Source organism: Amia ocellicauda, chromosome 6 (genome assembly GCF_036373705.1).
Source record: "Amia ocellicauda isolate fAmiCal2 chromosome 6, fAmiCal2.hap1, whole genome shotgun sequence".
Taxonomy (NCBI): Eukaryota; Metazoa; Chordata; class Actinopteri; order Amiiformes; family Amiidae; genus Amia; species Amia ocellicauda.
The window spans coordinates 16,131,625-16,152,688 of record NC_089855.1 but is presented as its reverse complement, the minus strand read 5'-3'; the positions used below and the strand labels follow the sequence as shown (position 1 = coordinate 16,152,688).

The following is a 21,064-nucleotide window of genomic DNA, read 5'->3' as shown; positions in this document are numbered from 1 at the left end:
CTTTTTGGATTTCCAGTTGAAATGATTTCAGTGAATCAAAATAACATTGGGTGCTGTCATGAGATCAGACAATCTCAATTTCAGTGAGTGTGGAGAATATAGAGCTGGTGTGGGTGCAGTTAACCTTTAACTCCTTCAATATGAGAAATGTTATCTGAACCTATAGGTGCACTTCTTTCACAACCTAGATTTAAAGAAGAATCCATCCCACTTGTACATTATCTTGTGTGGAAACATCCAAGATGCTTCAGCAAGCAATCTGAAATTATCCATTCTGACATCTATCTTCTGTTATGCAACTATAAAAAGCCGTAACTCAGAGGTGTGGCATTTTAGATAGAAGGAATGGGTGGCTTACCAATCTTAATATCATGATTTGTACTAAATCTGTGAACATCTCTCTTTATTCAATTATTTCTAATAGCCATGTTATCATAAGTATGTAAATGAGGGTGAACATATATGTATGTATAAACAGACACACTGTATATGTATGTATATTGAGTTTGAAAGATGTATGTCCTCATTTAATGCGATATATAGAATTCCTTTGAAATCTCCAGTCCTACCAGAACTGCAGAGATATTGTAGGATGATGACAGCCTCTTTTATAAACAGCACTTAACTGTTTATTTCTCTGGACACTCACCAGTCGCCTGCACTCTGCGAGAAGGAGTGGCCACATGCACAGTCTGTGGTCGAGGAGTGACGATGTGCTTCTCAATGAGGGAAGGGGTCTTTGGTATGGAACTGGGAGGTGGGGAGGGAGCGCCCATGTTGTTCAGAGTAACTGGAAGATTGAAGTCATATGCTGCCACCTGCAGGTGATAAAATGGAAACGGAAATCTATTTTTATTGTGCACAATTTACACAAGCCAAAAATTGCATGCGTATTGTAATTTCTTATTTTCTTTCTTTATTAACTCCTATCTTTTAAACCCAGCCTATTATAAATGATCTCTACAGATGATAACCATTATGATTAGGTAAATTATACTCTTTTGACCTCAAGAGGTAATTTTCACATGGATTCAAACTAAAATATGCTTGATGTTTATTTTTTCTAAAATTAACATGTCTTTGTTAAAACGTTTAAGTATATTTTCTACATACAATATTCCTGATTAGAGTCCCAATTTACTTTGCTTTCACTTAAGCAGAAAAAAGTGCTACCATAAATCAGGCATTATTTGAGATCAGTCAAAATGTTGGTTTTAATTTGTGACATTATCCGTTTCCTGAATTCCCAGGGCAGTGTTCTCTGTTTACACAGAATATAGCTCCCCTGCAGTAGCATGACACATACATCTTTAGAGGGGTCAGCAGTCAGTGTAGTACTCTGTTGACTAGATTGTGTGAAGGCAGGGTCAGTCTGGTGTCAGATCTTTCATGGTATCCTCCAAGGCTAATCTTCCCATATTGATCTGGATTACCAAGAATACTTGACTATTCTGAAAACACTCAGCAAAAGCTGATGTTGTGTTTGATCACTGTGTTGCAATGGACTCAATAAGAGAATTGAAAAGGACACAAAATGACACTAACAAGCCCACACAAAACCTCACTGAATGAGTCCCTGTCACACATGTACAGATTTGAAGCCAATTTACTGCTAAAGATTAAAACAAAGCTCTTAAACATCAGAAACGTTGCCAAGGGCAAATTTAAATTAGGCATACAAACAAAGGTAAGAAAGGATACATTTAGGTTGTTGAAATACTTTAACAAGCAAATTAGGGTTACATTTTCATCCAGGTTAGAGTGCCCAGTAAACTTAGGCTTTTGATAAGGTTAGGGCTACTATTCGATCGGGTGTAGATTTGCTTAGGTCTAGGTTGAATGTTTGGTCTTGGCTAGGGTTGAGGGTAGTTGCTTAGTTGCTTAGCCTTAAAATGAGCCAGGTAAAATACTGATCAAAGTCACTAATTTCTGCACTGCAATGCGCTAACAGCTCAGAATAAAGATTCTGAACATTATTAAGGCTTAAAGCTAATTAAAAACATCTGGATTCACTGAAGATCTGTATACTTAAAAATAATTTTACATGCCAATAACAGTGTCAAAACCTAAAAGTCCTAATTAGGGATACAGATAAAGGTAGGACTAAAGATTACATTAAGGTTATTTAGAGAGCATTATGATCAGTAATTCTAGCTAGGGTTGGGGTTGAGACAGTTTCTAGGTGAAAAACAACCTACTGATGTAATACAATGGTGTATATAAATTGTATATAAATTAAGTGTGTGAATGTGTATATATATACACACACACACACACACACACACACACATATATATATATATATATATATATATATATATATATATATATATATATATATATATATATATATATATATATATATATATATAACATTTAAAAATAGACTAGATAGGATCCTTGGATCACTTAGATACTAATGGACACCAAACAAGCACGATGGGTCGAATGGCCTCCTCTCGTTTGTAAACTTTCTTATGTTCTTATGTTTTTATATATATATATACACACACGCATATATGTACATACACACAAATGTCACACATTTTTATTCCTGCTTTATTGTAAGTGCGGCAGTGAAAGAGATTAGCTTCTCCACTGAATTTCTTGGAATGAGAAAATAAAAGACAAATAAATATGTAAATATATAACTTATGCAGAAAAAAGCATTATAATTTTCAAGATCTTACTTCCTTGGGTGAGAAGATTAAAAAACATTCCACGTTTTGTTTCCCTTCCATCTCTAGTGAATATAGATGAGGCTCCTTGTTGTTACCTATGATAAGCACAACAGCATGTTATTTTTATACAGTGTCTGTGATGAACAACAGAAGCCCATCCATGCTAAATATAACTCCTTCTAAACACTTTAGTGAAGTGTAGAAATTGTGTTATGAAAAGTTGTAAAATATAATCATAAAAGTTATTTAAAAAATACATTTTTCTTTGAAAGAATATTTTGCAGTTTGAGGTATGTAATGCATATACATGTTTGAAGAAGAAAAAGATGAAGATGCCAACACACTCCCCAGATCAGGGGTTTATTTCATCACTTCATTAAAAATATGCCAATAACTCAAAGAATCTGAATCCTGGCTATACTTTTTAAAACTGACATAAGCAGTGTATTAATTCCGTAATTCATAAAACAAGTTGTTTTTTTAATATAAAATGAGAAAATATGAATGATTGATTTCTCTACTGGGTTATACATAATTAAATGCATTATCCTTCATCATATGATGTCTCCATGCTATAAAACTCAGTGTTTAACTAATGGACATAGCTGCAGATTCATTATGAATCCAGTTTCTCTAAGCTGCCATTACATCATGAATCACAACAGAATCACTAGAGATTAAAATCATAACTGGTTGTAAAAATGTAATCGTTCCCTTTCCAATTTAATATAGGGTTACTAGAATCTGAATGACTGAAGTCTTTCATGTGCATTTTTCTATTCAATTTTATTTTGTTATTTAATAAAGGATTTGAGAATCAGAATCAATCAATACATTCATGGAAATTATTACTTGTTATACATTATGTATTGACCAGTGAGCTATCGTAAGTCCGATTCTATCATTGATAGCATTTGCTGCCCATAAAATAAATCGTCATAAATCAGGTGTCTACTTATAAACATTGCTGCTCCAATTTTCCCCCAAAATTAAAACACTTAAATGACCTAACCATCTTTAAAGCTGGAATTTGTATTGTTAAATCAAGTTTTAATGGTTTAATAGATAATGATAACACAAGCTTAAACACTTGTTCAGCTATGTGTTTTTTGTTTGTTTGTTTGTTTGTTTTCTCTGATGTTTGTTGTTCAAGAAAACTGATCACTACAAACTGAACATTGTACAGCCCATGTTCCATAATAGTAAGATATTCTGACTGGAGACACATCTCTGGCTGAACTTAGCATAACAAAATACTGAAACATCAGAGAAGCAATCAGGAGGAATAATTATGAGTCTGCTTTAAAGAAATACGATGTTTTGATTGCAATCGGGTGCCACACAACATTGCACCTGGTGGGGAAATTGGATTAATCAGTGTGATGCTTTTTTCTGGGCTAAGTGATAAGTGGTACTTTAATCTATTTTCTTTTTTTAATTGCTTTGTTTTCTCAGCACAATGGACATTTAAAGGGAGGTAGGTCTGTTTAAATATGGTAGTTGAAAGCCAGTGGTCTTCCATATAAATCAAGTATTTCAACTCCTTGTCTACCCTCTCAGTCAGGCACTTGAGACACTTACCATAGGGTATTACACATTTGTCTGGAGATGTTTTAATAGATCTTGTGCTACATGGTTTTCACAATATAGTTTTCTTACCTCCTGTTAAAGGCTTTATTATTGTTTGTGTACCACAAAAAAAAAAAAAAAAACAGATTTGGGAGGAAAATAATAACAATCATTAAAGCTTACCAGAGTGGTCACTGAACACTACAGCAAAGTCTTTGTGCTCTGACAAATCAAACTCCACTCTCGCCCTAGCAGCAGATTTGTTCTGAAGAGTGAATGGAATTGCTTTGGTAGAACCGGAATATACGCCATGGAAGTTGAAATTTTTCTGCACAATAAACACAAAGGAGAACAAGGTAGAAGCAGCTCTGCCATAAATTCAAAAGGCCATTTCTACAGGACAGGAGAGCACATCACCTGATCTCAAGGGAAGAAAAATATTTAAAGGAGCAGTGATGCACTGTTCCAAGTACACCATCTGATTTCCCACTCTGCTGCATATGCTATTAAACTGTATCCATTCTGCCTGATGCTGTTGTTGTTGTTTTTTGTGACAATGTAGTGAAAAATATATTTAACAGATAAGATACGTTATACATGTATATACAAAATGTGATCATTGAGCTGCACAAGTTTCCTATCTCAAGGTATACCTTGGCTGAGCCAGTGAGTGCCATAGTCCAATGTGTTTGGATGTACAGTGTATATCACACTCCAAAGTGTCCTGTATATTTTGCTTTAGTCGTGAAAGGTATAGTTTGTGTGCCTGGGATCTAAGAAAATGTCAGAAAGACACCCCAGTCCATTCCAGGTGAAAGGAATGCAATATTGTTTCTAAACTCAATGCAGCATCAGCAGCAGATCTGTTATTTCTGCAATAAAAAATAATTTGCAAAAGCAATTAAATCATATTTTTAGGCACCGCCTCCAAACCTCTTTAAGTATTTGAACATTTTAATTTATGTTACTGCACTTTTATGTAATTAAATACTGTTTTCAGGATCTCTTATTAAGTCCGTTTTTCACAAAATCTCTCCGACATGTTTCCTGGCAAAGGAAGGTTACGGGCCGCTTCAACAGCACTTATTACTCTCAGCACTTTATTTCTCTCACTTTATTACTTTTCTTTTTCTCTGATGTCTCCGTTGAAATTATTAGAATGCTCTTGAGTATTTCCAGATATATTTTTTTTTTAATCAAATGTTAATTCTTACCACATTGATATCTACTTGAGGGGGCTCCACAGATCCACCAATCCTTAGCTCCAAGGGTTTCATTTTTCGTACTGCAATCTAATAAAGGCAAGATTCAAATGCATAGTTCAGGTCTAACAAAAAAAGACACAATGTGAATTAGCTTCTATAATAAGATTAAATATCAAGTATATTTTGGTTTGTTTTACAATAACTCAATATGGAAATAATACGAGCTTTGGACTATTACAAACTTGCATTACATTATTTTACAAAAGCCAATTGCTTCAGCCTAGGGCTCCCCCTTGATTAACCAATATTAAATTGTCAGTTTTCTTGTGTGAAACAGAATAATCAACCAATGCTGTTTCAAAGATAGAAAGAAGTGAAATATTAATACTGAGGATCCACACTTCAATTTAAAAAATGAAAACTTAATTTCTGAAGTGTTTTACATTTGTTTCCTTTTTAAAAAAAAACAATAATAGAGTTTGAGTTCATTTGTTCTGACATAAAAGTGAACACAATCCACTACAGTGTTTGTTGTTTTCCCCTCACCTCCACTCTGGTGTCAAATTTCACAACTGCGCTGGGGGTGAAGTGCACCTCAAGTTCTTTTTGCCCCCCCACTGGCACGACACCTTCTGAAGGGGTCACACTCATCCCGGGCAGTGGGTACACATCAAACACCTGACACAAACACACATAATAATGTCACACACATACATTTTTTTTTTAAACTCTCAGACTTTTAAACACTTCCACAAATGTAGTAAAAGCAATTCATGTTAGAACACAATTTTCTCTGATGCTTCTCTGTTTTAATGTTGATGGAAAATGTTTTAAATCGTTTTATGCTCTCCAAATCCGATATGTAAGATCAATATAAGACAGTATAAAAGAACAGTTAAGTAACTTGATTGATCATGTGAGGGGTAAGAACAGTCTGACTGGGAACCTACCTGAAAGTATGCATGGTTTTGTCCTGTGTTTCGAAGAACAACCCTTTTGACGGTAGTAAAATTTTGAGCCACTGCTCCAAATACAATATGGTGTTCAACTAACTGCACATTTGTGGAACCAACCTGGTGGACAAAATTAAAACAAGGAAAACAATGCAGTCATGCTCATTTGATACTTATGATTTGAATTTCTATTTTTTCAAATATTTTCTACAGATGTAAGGATCAGTGGAAAATTAGGATTATTTTGTCTTCTAGCAGTAACACCTCTATAAATACAACAGCAGCCCTGTACCATAGCTGTAACACTAATTTTCATTAATCAGGGGAAGAAGGAACTCTACAAAACTTTAAAACCATGTTAACTATAGCTCTGTCTCTCTTGTCATGATTAATGTTGTGTGTTGTGACAAAAGCATGATTAATTCCTGCCATCTTGTCAGCAGTATACTTTTTGATTGGGTCACCACAGGCAGGCAACAAATGTCATGTCAATGTAGATAAAAACTGCTTGTGTGAACTAAGCTGTTCATTAATACCTTAGCAACACATTTAAGACCGGTGGTGTTGCCGTGGTGAACACACAGGTCAAAGACACCCTCTAGTGGGGAGTAGTAAGAGGGATGCCACACCACTTCACAATCCAGCTCCCTGTAGGCCTCCACAGTTCCTGAGCACACACAATACTGTTTGAGCACTTTTTGTAGGATAAACAAGACCACAAACCAAATATTGCATTCATACACATAAAGCAATTATGAGATGTTAGACAGAAGAGTATAAAAATACATACAAATAATTTGTACTTCGAAAAATTGTCAAGCTTTTCCCAAATTGTTTCAGTACAAAAAATGTATGACAATATCTCTAAACCAAAACATCATTATAGTTCATTTTCCTTGAAGGTCTTTCTTGTTGCTGTTTATCAGAATAATACTGGGCTTTGAAATCGTATATTTAAAATATATATATATATTTAAATAAAGAGAAGGAAATGCATTTTGATTATAAAATGACAGACATTAGATGCATTTTCATTGTTTTGAGACTGTTGAATAAAATGGCTTCAGTAGAACATGCCTTGACAATTCAGACATCAGTGAGTCATAATTTACAAGTTAAATGTACAGCTCGGCAGTAGCTGCAGAGTTTGGTTGATACGTTAAATCAGCCAACAATCACTTTCACGGCGGTGTGCTCCACTATCCCTGCATGTAGTATCCACAATGCACCTAATAGCACCAGCACCAGAGAGATTTACTGTGGCTTTATAAGGCTCCCTTCTTCTACAGCAAATCACAAAACTCAACCTGAGGGCCAAATGATTATAATATGCAAGAAGTTTCTCTCAAATGAATACCTCTGCATTCAACTGAATTAATAAAAAGCAAAAAGTTCAATATTTCCCTGGATCTTTAGATTTCGCTGCAAGTACTCATTCTAGAAAGGCTGCAATTTTCATATTTTAATGCATTCTGTAATTACCTCTGTCACTTCTATTACTTCAGGCATGTCAGGTAGAAGAATGCCTGAATTTTGTGTGTTCCAATAATAAACCATACGATTATTATTATGATTATTAACCATAAGATGCACCTTTTGACAAAAATGCTGCCTGTTAACACAAAGCTAGTTATGTTCATTGTGAATCGAATAAAACTACTCTGGAATTATTTGCACTTAAAAGGCATTTCAGTTTTCAGAGCACTTAGATCACTGCTGTAAGATAATATTATTATTAATAATGATGATGATGATGATGATGAAGGTAATTACCTGTAGCAGGTCGAATGGAGAAAGCTATGCCATTTTCAGTGATAATGGGTTTCCAGGTGAACTCAGCCGGGTGGTTTCTCGGGTTCGTCAGTGTGACAGTGCCTCTGTACCCGGCTTCTGCCAGGAAGTTGTGGCTCGGGCTGAGAACTATCTCGGCAGCTGAGAGCTCCAAAGAAACTGGGACAACTGTGCCCACCACCAGGATATGGCCAGCATGCTTCTTATTAACCGTGTAGGTAACTGACCTGTAAAGTGTAGGAAAAAAGGTTTTATTGTCTTTCCAACTATAGAAATAAGCAGTTAAAATAAATGACAAAGAACAGGGCTAACAGAACCCTACAGGGAATTTTTTCTATATGTTTTGTAAAGAGTATAATTTGCATCAATATGGGTTCCTATTGCAGCTAGTATTCACGCCACTGTGTAACGGGTTGCTACACAGGCTACAAATTCTATAATCTACAAAACCTTTGTCCAGAACTGTGTAACAACTATAAACAACTAATTATACCAGACATATTGCTGACCTCATTTATTGCTTCACTGTTTCAAATTCCTAAGCGTGTTTCTCAATATTTCATAACTTACTTTTGGAACTTGCCCAATTTACTGGTCTCAAACACAAGGGGCAAGTAAGCTCTGGATACAGGTGGTACAACGTGAGACAGAGGACTAGACTGTTGCAGCTCCTGACAGTCAATCTCCACCTGTACCCAGACATACACTGGCAGGTTATTCACAATGCTCAGCTGTCTTGAAGAGACTGACTGCACACACACGTCACCAAAGTTTATGGTAGAGGGTCCTGGAATTAAAAAAAAAATTTATATATATATATATATATATATATATATATATATATATATATATTTTAATAAATATCTATCAATACATATGATAACAGATAAACACACACTGACTTCAGAAGGTAAACAGATCCGTGGACACCTTGCCCTTGGATCCTAGGAAATTAAAAATTGGCTAAATTAAAAATTCCTAAACACATAACATCAGTATTGTAAGCCTAATACAAAGGAACTGTGATATGCTAATAATATCCAAGAATACAAATAGTCAATTCAAAGAAAAGGAGGTCTCTTTAAAACTGGTTCCATTCTAATACTTTTTCACCCCTAAGTTACACACTTTAAACAAGTATGTATTGTTCTTACCAATGATAACCTGATGAAGCTGCTGTGCTGTCAAGGTTTTGCTACAGTCTTCTTTTTCTTGAGTGGTTGAAGGCACCACATTAATCCCATCATTGACCTATTCAGGTATAAGCATTAAGTTTTCTTTTTTTAACTGGTATTTCATCATTCATCTTATAAAAACATAACTGTCACAGACAGCTAGTCACTTCCACCTCACAAGTATTCAATTAAGCTAAATGGCACATTTATCAATTTGCACATTCTTAATTTTTCCCTCCAATAGTATTTTATCTTTTTTTTAACAATATAAAACAAGTATGTAGATAATAAGGTAATTTGAGATAATAGAGAAGCATACCAATATTCACCAGATTACCATGAAACCTAGTGTTCAATAAACTTCTATATACCCAGGGTCTTCAACCCACTGTTCAAGAGCTGAAGACCAAATGGTTTCTTTGGATTTTTTCAATCCAAAGGATAATTGATTCATTGATTAATGCAATTAATATACTAATCAGGCTTAGTTAAGTTTGCAATGTTTGAGCTGTAAGAAATACCAGAATGCCCTGTGGTCACTGAGGACTGGAATGGAGGACTCCAGCTCAGTAACACAAAGATAGCATCAAGCAGTCATTGCTACAATGTCTACACGTTTCAGTTAAACTTACTGGTCTGGATGTGGACCTTGTTTCCATTGCTGCCAGGGTACATGTAGTTAAGAGCCTACTTCTCCCAAGAGACCTTTCTTCTACCTTTCCCGATTCAATGTCACGAAGCAAGAGTCTTCTGGGCCGCAGTCCTGCTGCTGGTTTGATGCCAATGTCAACTTCATCTCTGGTGTCCCCCAGCTCTCTAGAGACACAGTGATGTTTCGCATCATCAACTAGTTCTTGTTAGTCAAGAAACCTATTACCCCTGTCTGTTTCATATGTAACTAGTTTTCCAAGTCCCATAAGACTGAATACCAAATATATCAAGAAAATGTTCTTCCTGACGAAAAAACATACATCCTTTTCACTCTTTGCAACCACACATACTTCATTAAACGGGGTTGTGCTTATAAAATGGAAAGACTGCCATTTTCTCACTGAATTGAACATTTGTCAGGGTAATGTACATTGTTTGCAAACTAACTTGTTCAATTTGTTTATTAAAATGAATAAAAATCTAATCAAATAACATTTTCACACTGCTGGGAATGGAAGGGAAAGAAGAAGTAAGCGGCATGTCAGAATGGCAATGTACTGTAAAAATACCACAGGCATCACCAACACCGAGAAATGAATCATGTCAAATGTAAATACAGCCTTTAAAGATGAATGCTCTTTAGTGCAATAATCATTAATCAATTTGCAGGGATTGGGAAATTTACATTAAATTAGTTACCCGCCAGTGTGGATAACTATAATTTACCACAATCCCGCTATGTGCCAAGAGATAAATTGCTTTTCGTGTTTTCCTTTCAACTCAGTAAAAAAAGAGTTACTTCTTATAATTTTAAAGGAATTTTCCCCACAGCAATCATTCACACATTGTTACTGGACAGATTTTATTATTATTATTGCTATCTCCAGACTCCAAAAGGCTGTGAACTCTAGAGCTTCAGTTAGCTGCTTTAGGGATTACTGTGATGCATTGAACATCAGGCACTATATTAATTGGGCAATTTGCATGAGCATCATTGTCTCATTAGGTACTTTGCCTTGCATCCAAACCCCACTACAGAAGGAAAAGTGCAAGAAAACCACACTTTGGATCTATCTAAAATGTACACTTTCACAGAATGCTAAGTATTATTACAACTATTATGAAGAAGTACCATTCTTTCTTAAAACATTTAGTTTTTCTATAATATGCATTCAGAAAAGTCTGATATAATTATATGAATACTATACTAAAGCAAAGCCATGTCAATGGTATGCTGCGATATATTATACCTTTCTTTTGCCTTTTGAAGACGTACATCTCTTAGATTATGAATGAACTGGAGGTAATACTCTTTATGTGCTTTTCTTTGCTTTTCCTCTTCTTCAGTATAGGCAAACTCAGGATCCACATAATTGTACCGTTCAGCTTTGGTAAAGATTGTCCTGAAGCATAAGATATACAATACATACAATTTAAACAGACATTTACACATTCAGATTTTTTTTGAAAAAACAGACAAACCAGTGCAAATCTATGTACTGAAATTAAGCATTAAATTACTACAGGACAGCACATTATAACCACTCAATCTCTCATCTCGGTCAGCTTTGCCTCATTTCTAAAGAGGGAACGATTACACAAAAATGGCAGTATTGCATGTGTGTGTACAGGAAACAATATAATAGATCTGTCATAAAGTATGTTACTCCTTCTGGAGAAATGTCCACAACTGTCTGTAATTTGCTAACTTGAATAAGTTACCAAGCTGTGATAAGTCACCCTGGATAAGGGCGTCTGCCAGAAATAAAAATAATAAAATAATAATAATGGCACCATGTCCAAAAGTATTACATCAGACCAGTGTCTCCAAACCATTTCAAGGCTAAAATAAACCTTTATTAAAAAAAAAACATATTGTGCTACTGTCCACCAACAGCATTACAGAAAGTTAAAAGAAAATTGACTTTCAATGAGAAACCAGAGCTTTTGCACAGATCTGTGTAACTATAGTAGAAATAATTTTATAAATGATCGTTCTCATTTCAGTCATCTCTGAAATTCCACTCCACAAAGAAAATTAGTCAAGTATACCGTGGTAAGATTTAATTAAGGATAGGGAATGCAATAATATATTACAAAATTATATAGTGAAACATGACTATGATATAATAAATTGCTATATCAACTGAAGATATACAGTGAGGGAAAAAAGTATTTGATCCCCTGCTGATTTTGTACGTTTGCCCACTGACAAAGAAATGATCAGTCTATAATTTTAATGGTAGGTGTATTTTAACAGTGAGAGACAGAATAACAACAAAAAAATCAAGAAAAACGCATTTCAAAAAAGTTATAAATTGATTTGCATGTTAATGAGGGAAATAAGTATTTGACCCCCTATCAATCAGCAAGATTTCTGGCTCCCAGGCGTCTTTTATACAGGTAACGAGCTGAGACTCTCTTAAAGGGAGTGCTCCTAATCTCAGCTCGTTACCTGTATAAAAGACACCTGTCCACAGAAGCAATCAATCAATCAGATTCCAAACTCACCACCATGGCCAAGACCAAAGAGCTGTCCAAGGATGTCAGGGACAAGATTGTAGACCTACACAAGGCTGGAATGGGCTACAAGACCATCGCCAAGCAGCTTGGTGAGAAGGTGACAACAGTTGGTGCGATTATTCGCAAATGGAAGAAACACAAAATAACTCTCACCTCGTGGAGTTTCAATGATCATGAGAACGGTGAGGAATCAGCCCAGAACTACACGGGAGGATCTTGTTAATGATCTCAAGGCAGCTGGGACCATAGTCACCAAGAAAACAATTGGTAACACACTACGCCGTGAAGGACTGAAATCCTGCAGCGCCCGCAAGGCCCCCCTGCTCAAGAAAGCACATGTACAGGCCCGTCTGAAGTTTGCCAATGAGCATCTGAATGATTCAGAGGAGAACTGGGTGAAAGTGTTGTGGTCAGATGAGACCAAAATCGAGCTCTTTGGCATCAACTCAACTCGCCGTGTTTGGAGGAGGAGGAATGACCCCAAGAACACCATCCCCACCGTCAAACATGGAGGTGGAAACATTATGCTTTGGGGGTGTTTTTCTGCTAAGGGGACAGGACAACTGCACCGCATCAAAGGGACGATGGACGGGGCCATGTACCGTCAAATCTTGGGTGAGAACCTCCTTCCCTCAGCCAGGGCATTGAAAATGGGTCGTGGATGGGTATTCCAGCATGACAATGACCCAAAACACACAGCCAAGGCAACAAAGGAGTGGCTCAAGAAGAAGCACATTAAGGTCCTGGAGTGGCCTAGCCAGTCTCCAGACCTTAATCCCATAGAAAATCTGTGGAGGGAGCTGAAGGTTCGAGTTGCCAAACGTCAGCCTCGAAACCTTAATGACTTGGAGAGGATCTGCAAAGAGGAGTGGGACAAAATCCCTCCTGAGATGTGTGCAAACCTGGTGGCCAACTACAAGAAACGTCTGACCTCTGTGATTGCCAACAAGGGTTTTGCCACAAAGTCGAAGGGGTCAAACACTTATTTCCCTCATTAACATGCAAATCAATTTATAACTTTTTTGAAATGCATTTTTCTGGATTTTTTTGTTGTTATTCTGTCTCTCACTGTTAAAATACACCTACCATTAAAATTATAGACTGATCATTTCTTTGTCAGTGGGCAAACGTACAAAATCAGCAGGGGATCAAATACTTTTTTCCCTCACTGTAGATGCTTATGAAAAATGTCACTATAAAAAAGGAATATTGGAATATTTTATCAAACTTCAGTTTTAATTAGGGATGCAGATGAAAGTTGGTGGTTTTGTGACTTCCATTAGACAGTGCATTAGACAGCACTAAATATGACATATTTAATCGTACAATTAGCATCATCCACTTTTTTCATGAAAAATACATAAATGAGTAGACGATTAAATAAATAAAATGTCCACTACTGGTAATATACCTGTAATGCTCATTTCTGGAGTGTGGCCTGATACTGGCAGAGCGATCATTGGGAAAAGCAATCAGCTTGTTTCTCTCCAGACTCCTGCTCCTCCTATGGGCATGAATGCCTGTTTTAGAAGCACTCAGCACTGCCATCCGGACCATGTTTGAGCAGTTCGCCAGCTTCTCCGCGTCTACCTCCACACACTGCCCTGTCTCATTGGTGACTGCAGGGGTTATGCCTTAAAATGAAAAACAAAGCACAGATCATTATCCCGCCCGCAATACAGGTATGCATATGAATACAGTGTTTTATTTGGTGTTCAGGAATGACTTACCTGGGTTGAACTTGGGTTGTATCTTTTTGGACAGAGGATTGCAGGTGCCAGAAAAGCGGAGACCAATCTGATGGAAAGGCCTGAACTTCAGCTGTACAGAGGATCTGCCAAGCACTGCCACTTGGCCAAATATGTCTATTAACTGACAAACTGTAAAAGATCCAATCTGATGCGGAGCAAAAGACAATACTACATCCTGGAAAAACAAAAAAGTAGAAAAAAAATCTATTTGGTTTATCTACCCCCTATAATAATTACACAACAACAAAACAATACAGATACAGGATTAACAGAAATGTTTTAATCACCTCAGCTGAGCTAGTTCACAATATTTAACACTGACAACATTAATTTAAAAAACAGAAGCCTATATCCACATGGAGAAAATAACTCTAGCTCTTTATCACAGTCACCTTATGTGATGCTCCCCTAACCTCCTTACTGAACAGCTAATATCATTGGCCACCATAACATAATAACCAAAAACCCACACCTCCTAAAACCAATTTTAATTTTCCAAGTCTGAAATGTTGGATTATATATCCCAGATCAAATGCTCCATCAGCCTATCTGTAATTTCTAATTAAATCCAAATTACTTATATTCCATAAATCTGCAAACCACTGACAGCTAGTGGTTGACCTGTGATACTGCACGTAACAACACCATGCTTTCAGAGAAAATACAATTCATTGATAAACACCTAAGTGAGGATATTTCATTTGTATTGTAAGATTAAGGGATGTTTTAGTCATAGTCAAAGATCACAGAACACTGCAGAAAAACATATGTAACAGAGTGGTTGTATTCAAATGGCCAAAGCCATAACTGTAATGTAATAATGAATGATGTTATTCTTAGGGGAATTTGTTTTTTCACTTTACTTGTTGGACTTGCTCATACCATAGCAACACCAATGTTATATACACAGCATGCTCATATGTTTTTCATTTGCACTGTGCGTAACAATATGAATCCGAACAATGCAGAGTACCTGCTGCAGTCCACAGTCTATTTTCCCCTTTGAAGGAGAGATGATGAAATTAGCTGTTTTTTGGAATCTGAAGACTACAGGAAGCAATGGGGACCTGTTTTGGAGCACACACAGCATCTCAACACGTTCCCCCATATAGATCTCCTTAAAATCAAAGCATGGTCCCGGAGTAGGAGTGAGAGACACTGGCAGACCGGTCCCGGTTACTGCTAATTCAGTACACTTCAGTTTATTTTCTGAAAGAATAAGATGTACGAATTAAACAAATTATATATATATATATATATACAATATTCAGATTCATTAATTCAGACAAACACTATATTGGCTTGTTTGAGAGAGAAACTCACACACATATATCAAATCCCGGGAATACGTGGAGGGTTAGCTTGTAAGGGTGAGTCTGTATTTTGCCACTTATACTATTTACTTCAAATAAAATCATAATCCAAAGTGCACAGTGGTGCCAGAGTGCATTAAATGAGAAGATAAAAAGGGGCTTCAATTGAGAAAGATCTTGTTTTGTTTATTTACCATTGTTGGGATGTCTTCCACTGGTTTGGTCATGAATGAAACTGTCTTTGCTGCCAACAATCTCAAATTTCATGAAAAGGGAATAGTCCTGTTTTGCTGGTTCATCACAATTAGTTTCATCCTCTAGATTCCTAGACAAGAAGACAGATTCTTTACTAAGTCACTTCATTTTTGCAGTAACCCATTCCTTTAAAGTATATTATTTTTTGTTTTCTTTGTTGCCATTTTTAACTTATTTTTATACCTGATGTATGCCGGACTGAAGCACAGGGAAAGCATGATCTTTCCATAAGGCCCAAGATGGCCTTCATTGGGAAGACATGAGATCAGTGCTGCAGCATCAACCTCCTTCCCTTTATTTCTCAGCGCCATTTGCAGTAGAGCAGCAGCTGTACTCTTCTCTATATCAGTGCCCTGGAAAAGAGAAGTCTGCAGTGTCATATCATATTTTAATAACAATCTCCTCCAAGATATCCCCCTGCTATGCTTGCAAGAATGCCAGCGCTATGAGCTACTGCTGCCAGACTGGCAAATCCCTGTCATGTTTAATTGAACTTCACAAATCCGCCTTTTACATTACCTTACTGCATACTGTGTTGTGAACCTCATGTATGTTAAAGCAAAAAGAAAACAGATGCCTATTTTGTTACCATATTTAAGCCAGAGCTCATGTTGTGTTAAAACTACAACTATGATATACTGGATAATTTTGGCCAATTAATATGGTGCCAATTAAACATGAAGTAAAATATAACAGAAATGTCCTATCTAAGCCATGTTGAATTACCTGGCTATACACTGTCTGCAAATGTGCACATGAAAACATGCTGAAATATAGGAGACTGGAGAAAATGAAAGTCTTACCACTTCAGTACCAATGGCATCATCTTGCAGCACTGCCACCCAGTCACAGGGTTGGGGGCTGTTGTTGAACAAAACCACTTGCTCCAGCTTGGCTGTTCCAAAGTACGCAGCTCCAAACCTCACAAATTCCAGTCTCTCCCCACTGGCAGTGGAGGCTAACAGTTCCAAAGCCTGCTCCACCACTTCAGCTTTGATTTTTAAAAATGTATCCTCACTATCCTGCAGTTTAACTCTAACAGACATGACAGAAACGAAGAAAATAATATATAAAAGCAGTAACCAAAACCTTACATTACAAACTTACAATACATTTAGGGAAGTTGATAAGGCTGATTAAAGCTAAGTTTGATTTTCCTTTATGATCCAAAATATTATTTAGATTCAGAATTAACACTGCATTGCATATTCTGGGCATTTGCACTTACTTTGCCACTTCATTGACAGTCATTGGCTGGTTTGTACACAGCTCAACTTTAATTAGCTGAATTGTTTTGGGCTCAACAATCCCGCTGGTAGGAGAAATGTTGACAGGCGAAGCTCCTTTATATGCGATTTTGAAAGCACCTACAGGAATGTGAAAACAAATAATAAAATCTGCATCACATTGACAGGTTCTGATGAATAATTTAAACCATCCCTTAACTTCAGTGAACTACCACTGTGTGTCAGACTAAATGACAGAATAGTTATTTAAACAGCCACACAAAATAATCATCACCATCATCATAATATTCAAATACTGATACAGCTGATGAAGTTTGTGGTTGCACAAGTGAAATTTACAGAGCATTACAAAGTATCCTCAAAGTGCAGGCACTTTTTCTTTTAATTACCTGGGGCAGATCCATGGTTGAAAATATGTATCTCCTCACTGATAACCTTGCTGTTTGCGACAAGTGAGCCGAAGTCCACTTCTGAATCCACCTCAAGAAAACATCTTGGACAAAACCTATTTGTATTTTTAAAAAGGATATTTTATATTTATAACTAGGACTATATTTATACATTTTTTATATATATATATATATATATATATATATATATATATTGCCTACCCCTTCTCTCTATGCAGCACCCTTGTATAGGTATAGACCAGAGGTTTTCAAACCGGTCCTGGAGTACCCCCTGCCCTACTGGTTTTTGTTCCAACCTAGGTCTTAATTACTTAATTGAATGGAATATTGCTTTGTTAGGTCAATTAAGGTGTCAATTAAGCGATTAAAACCTCAATTGGAACAAAAACCAGCAGGGCAGGGGGTACTCCAGGACTGGTTTGAAAACCACTGGTATAGACAATATATGCATACATAAACACAGATAATATGATAGGAATGATAAGGAAGTCTCTGAATTGCAAACTTTAAAAGTGTTGGCTTATATTGTTTCAAAAGGAATTGTTCTGCAATTTGGAATTTGCAAAAACTCCGTTTAACATGCAATTTGTATTAATTAATTAATTAATTAAAACATGATCAATAAAGAATTACAAACTGCAATCAGTTGACCAGTGAATCGTCTCAGCCATGTGGCAGCGGTGTGCGAATGCTTGGGCAGCTTTACTAGATGATGGCGTGCTTTTGCGATAATAGTTTTAATGTTACAAACATTAAGTTCAAGTGTTACATTCACATTTCATTCATCATGGAATAGACACACGTACGCTAAAATCGGGATCTCCAGCACATCGTCATCGGAGACCAGAATCAATCGCTCTTTGAGATCTTCATCTCTGTCTGGCGAGAACTGCAGGGTCGCCGTCAGTGACAGTCCAGGCGCGACAGCTGTGTCTGGATTCAGCAGCACCAACTCGAAGAGCTGCAGTGAGTGAGTGAGTGAGTGAGTGAGTGAGTAAGTGAGTGAGTGAGTGAGTGAGTGAGTGAGTGAAAGTGAGTGAAAGTGAGTGAGTGAGTGAGTGAGTGAGTGAAAGTGAGTGAGTGAGTGAGTGAGTGAGTGAGTGAGTGAAAGTGAGTGAGTGAGTGAGTGAGTAAGTGAGTGAGTAAGTGAGTGAGTGAGTGAGTGAGTGAGTGAGTGAGTGAGTGAGTGAAAGTGAGTGAAAGTGAGTGAGTGAGTGAGTGAGTGAGTGAAAGTGAGTGAGTGAGTGAGTGAGTGAGTGAGTGAGTGAGTGAGTGAGTAAGTGAGTAAGTGAGTGAGTGAGTGAGTGAGTGAGTGAGTGAAAGTGAGTGAAAGTGAGTGAGTGAGTGAGTGAGTGAAAGTGAGTGAGTGAGTGAGTGAGTGAGTGAGTGAGTGAAAGTGAGTGAGTGAGTGAGTGAGTAAGTGAGTGAGTGAAAGTGAGTGAGTGAGTGAGTGAGTGAGTGAGTGAAAGTGAGTAAGTGAGTGAGTGAGTGAGTGAGTGAGTGAGTGAGTGAGTGAGTAAGTGAGTGAGTGAAAGTGAGTAAGTGAGTGAGTGAGTGAGTGAGTGAGTGAGTGAGTGAGTGAAAGTGAGTGAAAGTGAGTGAGTGAGTCAGATATACTCGTGGTGGTAGAAACACATCCTAAAAGGCGCATGTAACAAAGCGGAAGAACGTGGCTCTTTTCACCAACATTTGTTTAAATTAAAATGGAGATATAATGCATACACAAAAGTTTTAATTTTTTACGACGAAAGATGCAAGCATTCATTTAAAATTAAAGAAGCACAACAAATCAATGAACACAAATACTGATACAAAAATAGAGAAAATGCGTTATACACAGGCTAGCGCCTCTGTAGGTTAAGAAATGTGAATGAATTGTGAATAAACAACACTTTAAATAACAGCGTTTAAGTAAGAAATGACAGTTGACACATTTCAATGATACCTGTGATTGAGGTCCATGGATTCGGATTCTTTTGCCCGACTTGCTGATGTTTTTCACTGTCACAGTAGCTGTGTATGAGTCTCCTGCTTTGACGTCAAAAAACTCCACAGATGGAGGAGAAATTCTTACACCTAACACATCCGTATGCATGACAATACCATGCGTTTAACACTAATTAATTGTTTAATTGTGAGGTCGGGTGAGAGACGACAGTTTGTGTCCCAGCGAGTTTCCAGGAGCCAAGTCTGTGGCGTCCGGGTTACCAAGCAACGCATCCCATTGACTTTTAGGCAGAAAATGCGACACAATATTCGAAATGTATATTAATTGCGTTCATTTTCAATTCCAGTGAAGATACATTCATTATATTCTACTTTTTGTGGTGGGGGTGAATATTTTAGTGTTTTTTAGTTATTGTGTTAATAACGAATGTAATAAAGCCAAACTACACTGATGGTTTCTAAGCTCTTCGTTGATACAACAAATACACCACCATAGATGTAGAATCACTAGAGAGGTCCCGCCTGCGCCGCTCTGTGCCTGACCGTATGCAAGCCGGCCACCATATTGCCAGGGACAGGAGTGTACTGACTGTAACGCGACAGGTAGTAGCGGAGATGCTGAAGAGGTATTTATTGTTGTTTATACTTATTTATAACAGTCACATATTATACATACAAATATTACTTGAAAACATTTATTTGCAGACGATTGTTTTTCTTATTAAATGAAAAAAGCACGCTGTAATAGAAATTACTGTATTATCTGATAAGTATAGGCTGGATTTTATTGTCTCAGTCTTATTAGGAGTTATTGAGTATTATTTTAGTTACTTTGATTAGGTCTGAAGTTATCATACTTGATCTGTATAGCCTACTGTAACTTGTTAAAATACTCTGTGTAGGCCTATAGGTTATACCTCACATACACAAATTGTTGTAAAATAAAATAAATATTTGGTTAACCAGTGGTTATTCTAGTAGTAGGCTACTGTACCGCTTGAACTGATCTTCTATTTGAAAAGATGTATGTATTAAGATAGTATTATTTATAAATAATTTAATATTTTTATTATTAATATTTATTTATTAGCAGACACCCTTATCCAGGGCGACTTACAAAACATAAGAGCATTATAAATGTGCAATACAGTCTAGAATTACAGATCAAAACAGTACGAATTATACGTTCAAAATGACATAGGTGCATAAGAAAAAAGTCCTACATCCTAGATAATTGCAGACCAGATGTGAAGTCATAGTTAATAGCTCAGGGGAAGGGAACATGAAGTTGTAAATATTGTAAATATGCCTAGTATTGTAGTTATATTATTAGCAAGGAGGTTTAACATTGTTTTTTTGTTTTTTTTACATTATATAATTTATACATATATAATAATGTGGCTCATTGTTTAAAATAAAACCTTTTAACTGAGAGCATGTCTACAATCTATGATAAATGCTTTTAAGAAACATTCAACAGAATGTCTTTTGAATTGTATTAATATAGATCACAGTACTGAGGTAGTACTTAGGCTACTATTAATAAAAAGAAAAAAAAAACATCTGTTCCAAATACTACACAAATAATGTTAC

General features: G+C 36.5%; 1 protein-coding gene across 1 annotated transcript in view; it reads right to left on the bottom strand.

Annotated features, from left to right (window-relative positions):
* LOC136751835 (cilia- and flagella-associated protein 47-like) overlaps positions 1-19,768 on the bottom strand; it is a 40,403-nt gene extending 20,635 nt beyond the window's left edge. Inside the window, exons 1-22 of the mRNA XM_066707594.1 lie at positions 19,470-19,768; positions 18,331-18,485; positions 17,504-17,619; positions 17,096-17,234; positions 16,671-16,902; positions 16,051-16,220; positions 15,807-15,937; positions 15,273-15,508; positions 14,279-14,474; positions 13,960-14,182; positions 11,276-11,428; positions 10,007-10,190; positions 9,354-9,450; positions 8,770-8,986; positions 8,182-8,426; positions 6,945-7,075; positions 6,406-6,528; positions 6,002-6,133; positions 5,465-5,542; positions 4,434-4,578; positions 2,691-2,776; positions 650-818 (exon numbers count right to left, since the gene is read on the bottom strand). Coding sequence (XP_066563691.1) covers positions 650-818; positions 2,691-2,776; positions 4,434-4,578; positions 5,465-5,542; positions 6,002-6,133; positions 6,406-6,528; positions 6,945-7,075; positions 8,182-8,426; positions 8,770-8,986; positions 9,354-9,450; positions 10,007-10,190; positions 11,276-11,428; positions 13,960-14,182; positions 14,279-14,474; positions 15,273-15,508; positions 15,807-15,937; positions 16,051-16,220; positions 16,671-16,902; positions 17,096-17,234; positions 17,504-17,619; positions 18,331-18,485; positions 19,470-19,619 — 3,508 coding nt within the window. The 5' untranslated portion in view covers positions 19,620-19,768. The remainder of the gene's footprint in view (positions 1-649; positions 819-2,690; positions 2,777-4,433; positions 4,579-5,464; positions 5,543-6,001; positions 6,134-6,405; positions 6,529-6,944; positions 7,076-8,181; positions 8,427-8,769; positions 8,987-9,353; positions 9,451-10,006; positions 10,191-11,275; positions 11,429-13,959; positions 14,183-14,278; positions 14,475-15,272; positions 15,509-15,806; positions 15,938-16,050; positions 16,221-16,670; positions 16,903-17,095; positions 17,235-17,503; positions 17,620-18,330; positions 18,486-19,469) is intronic.
* Between the last annotated feature and the right edge of the window lie 1,296 nt (positions 19,769-21,064).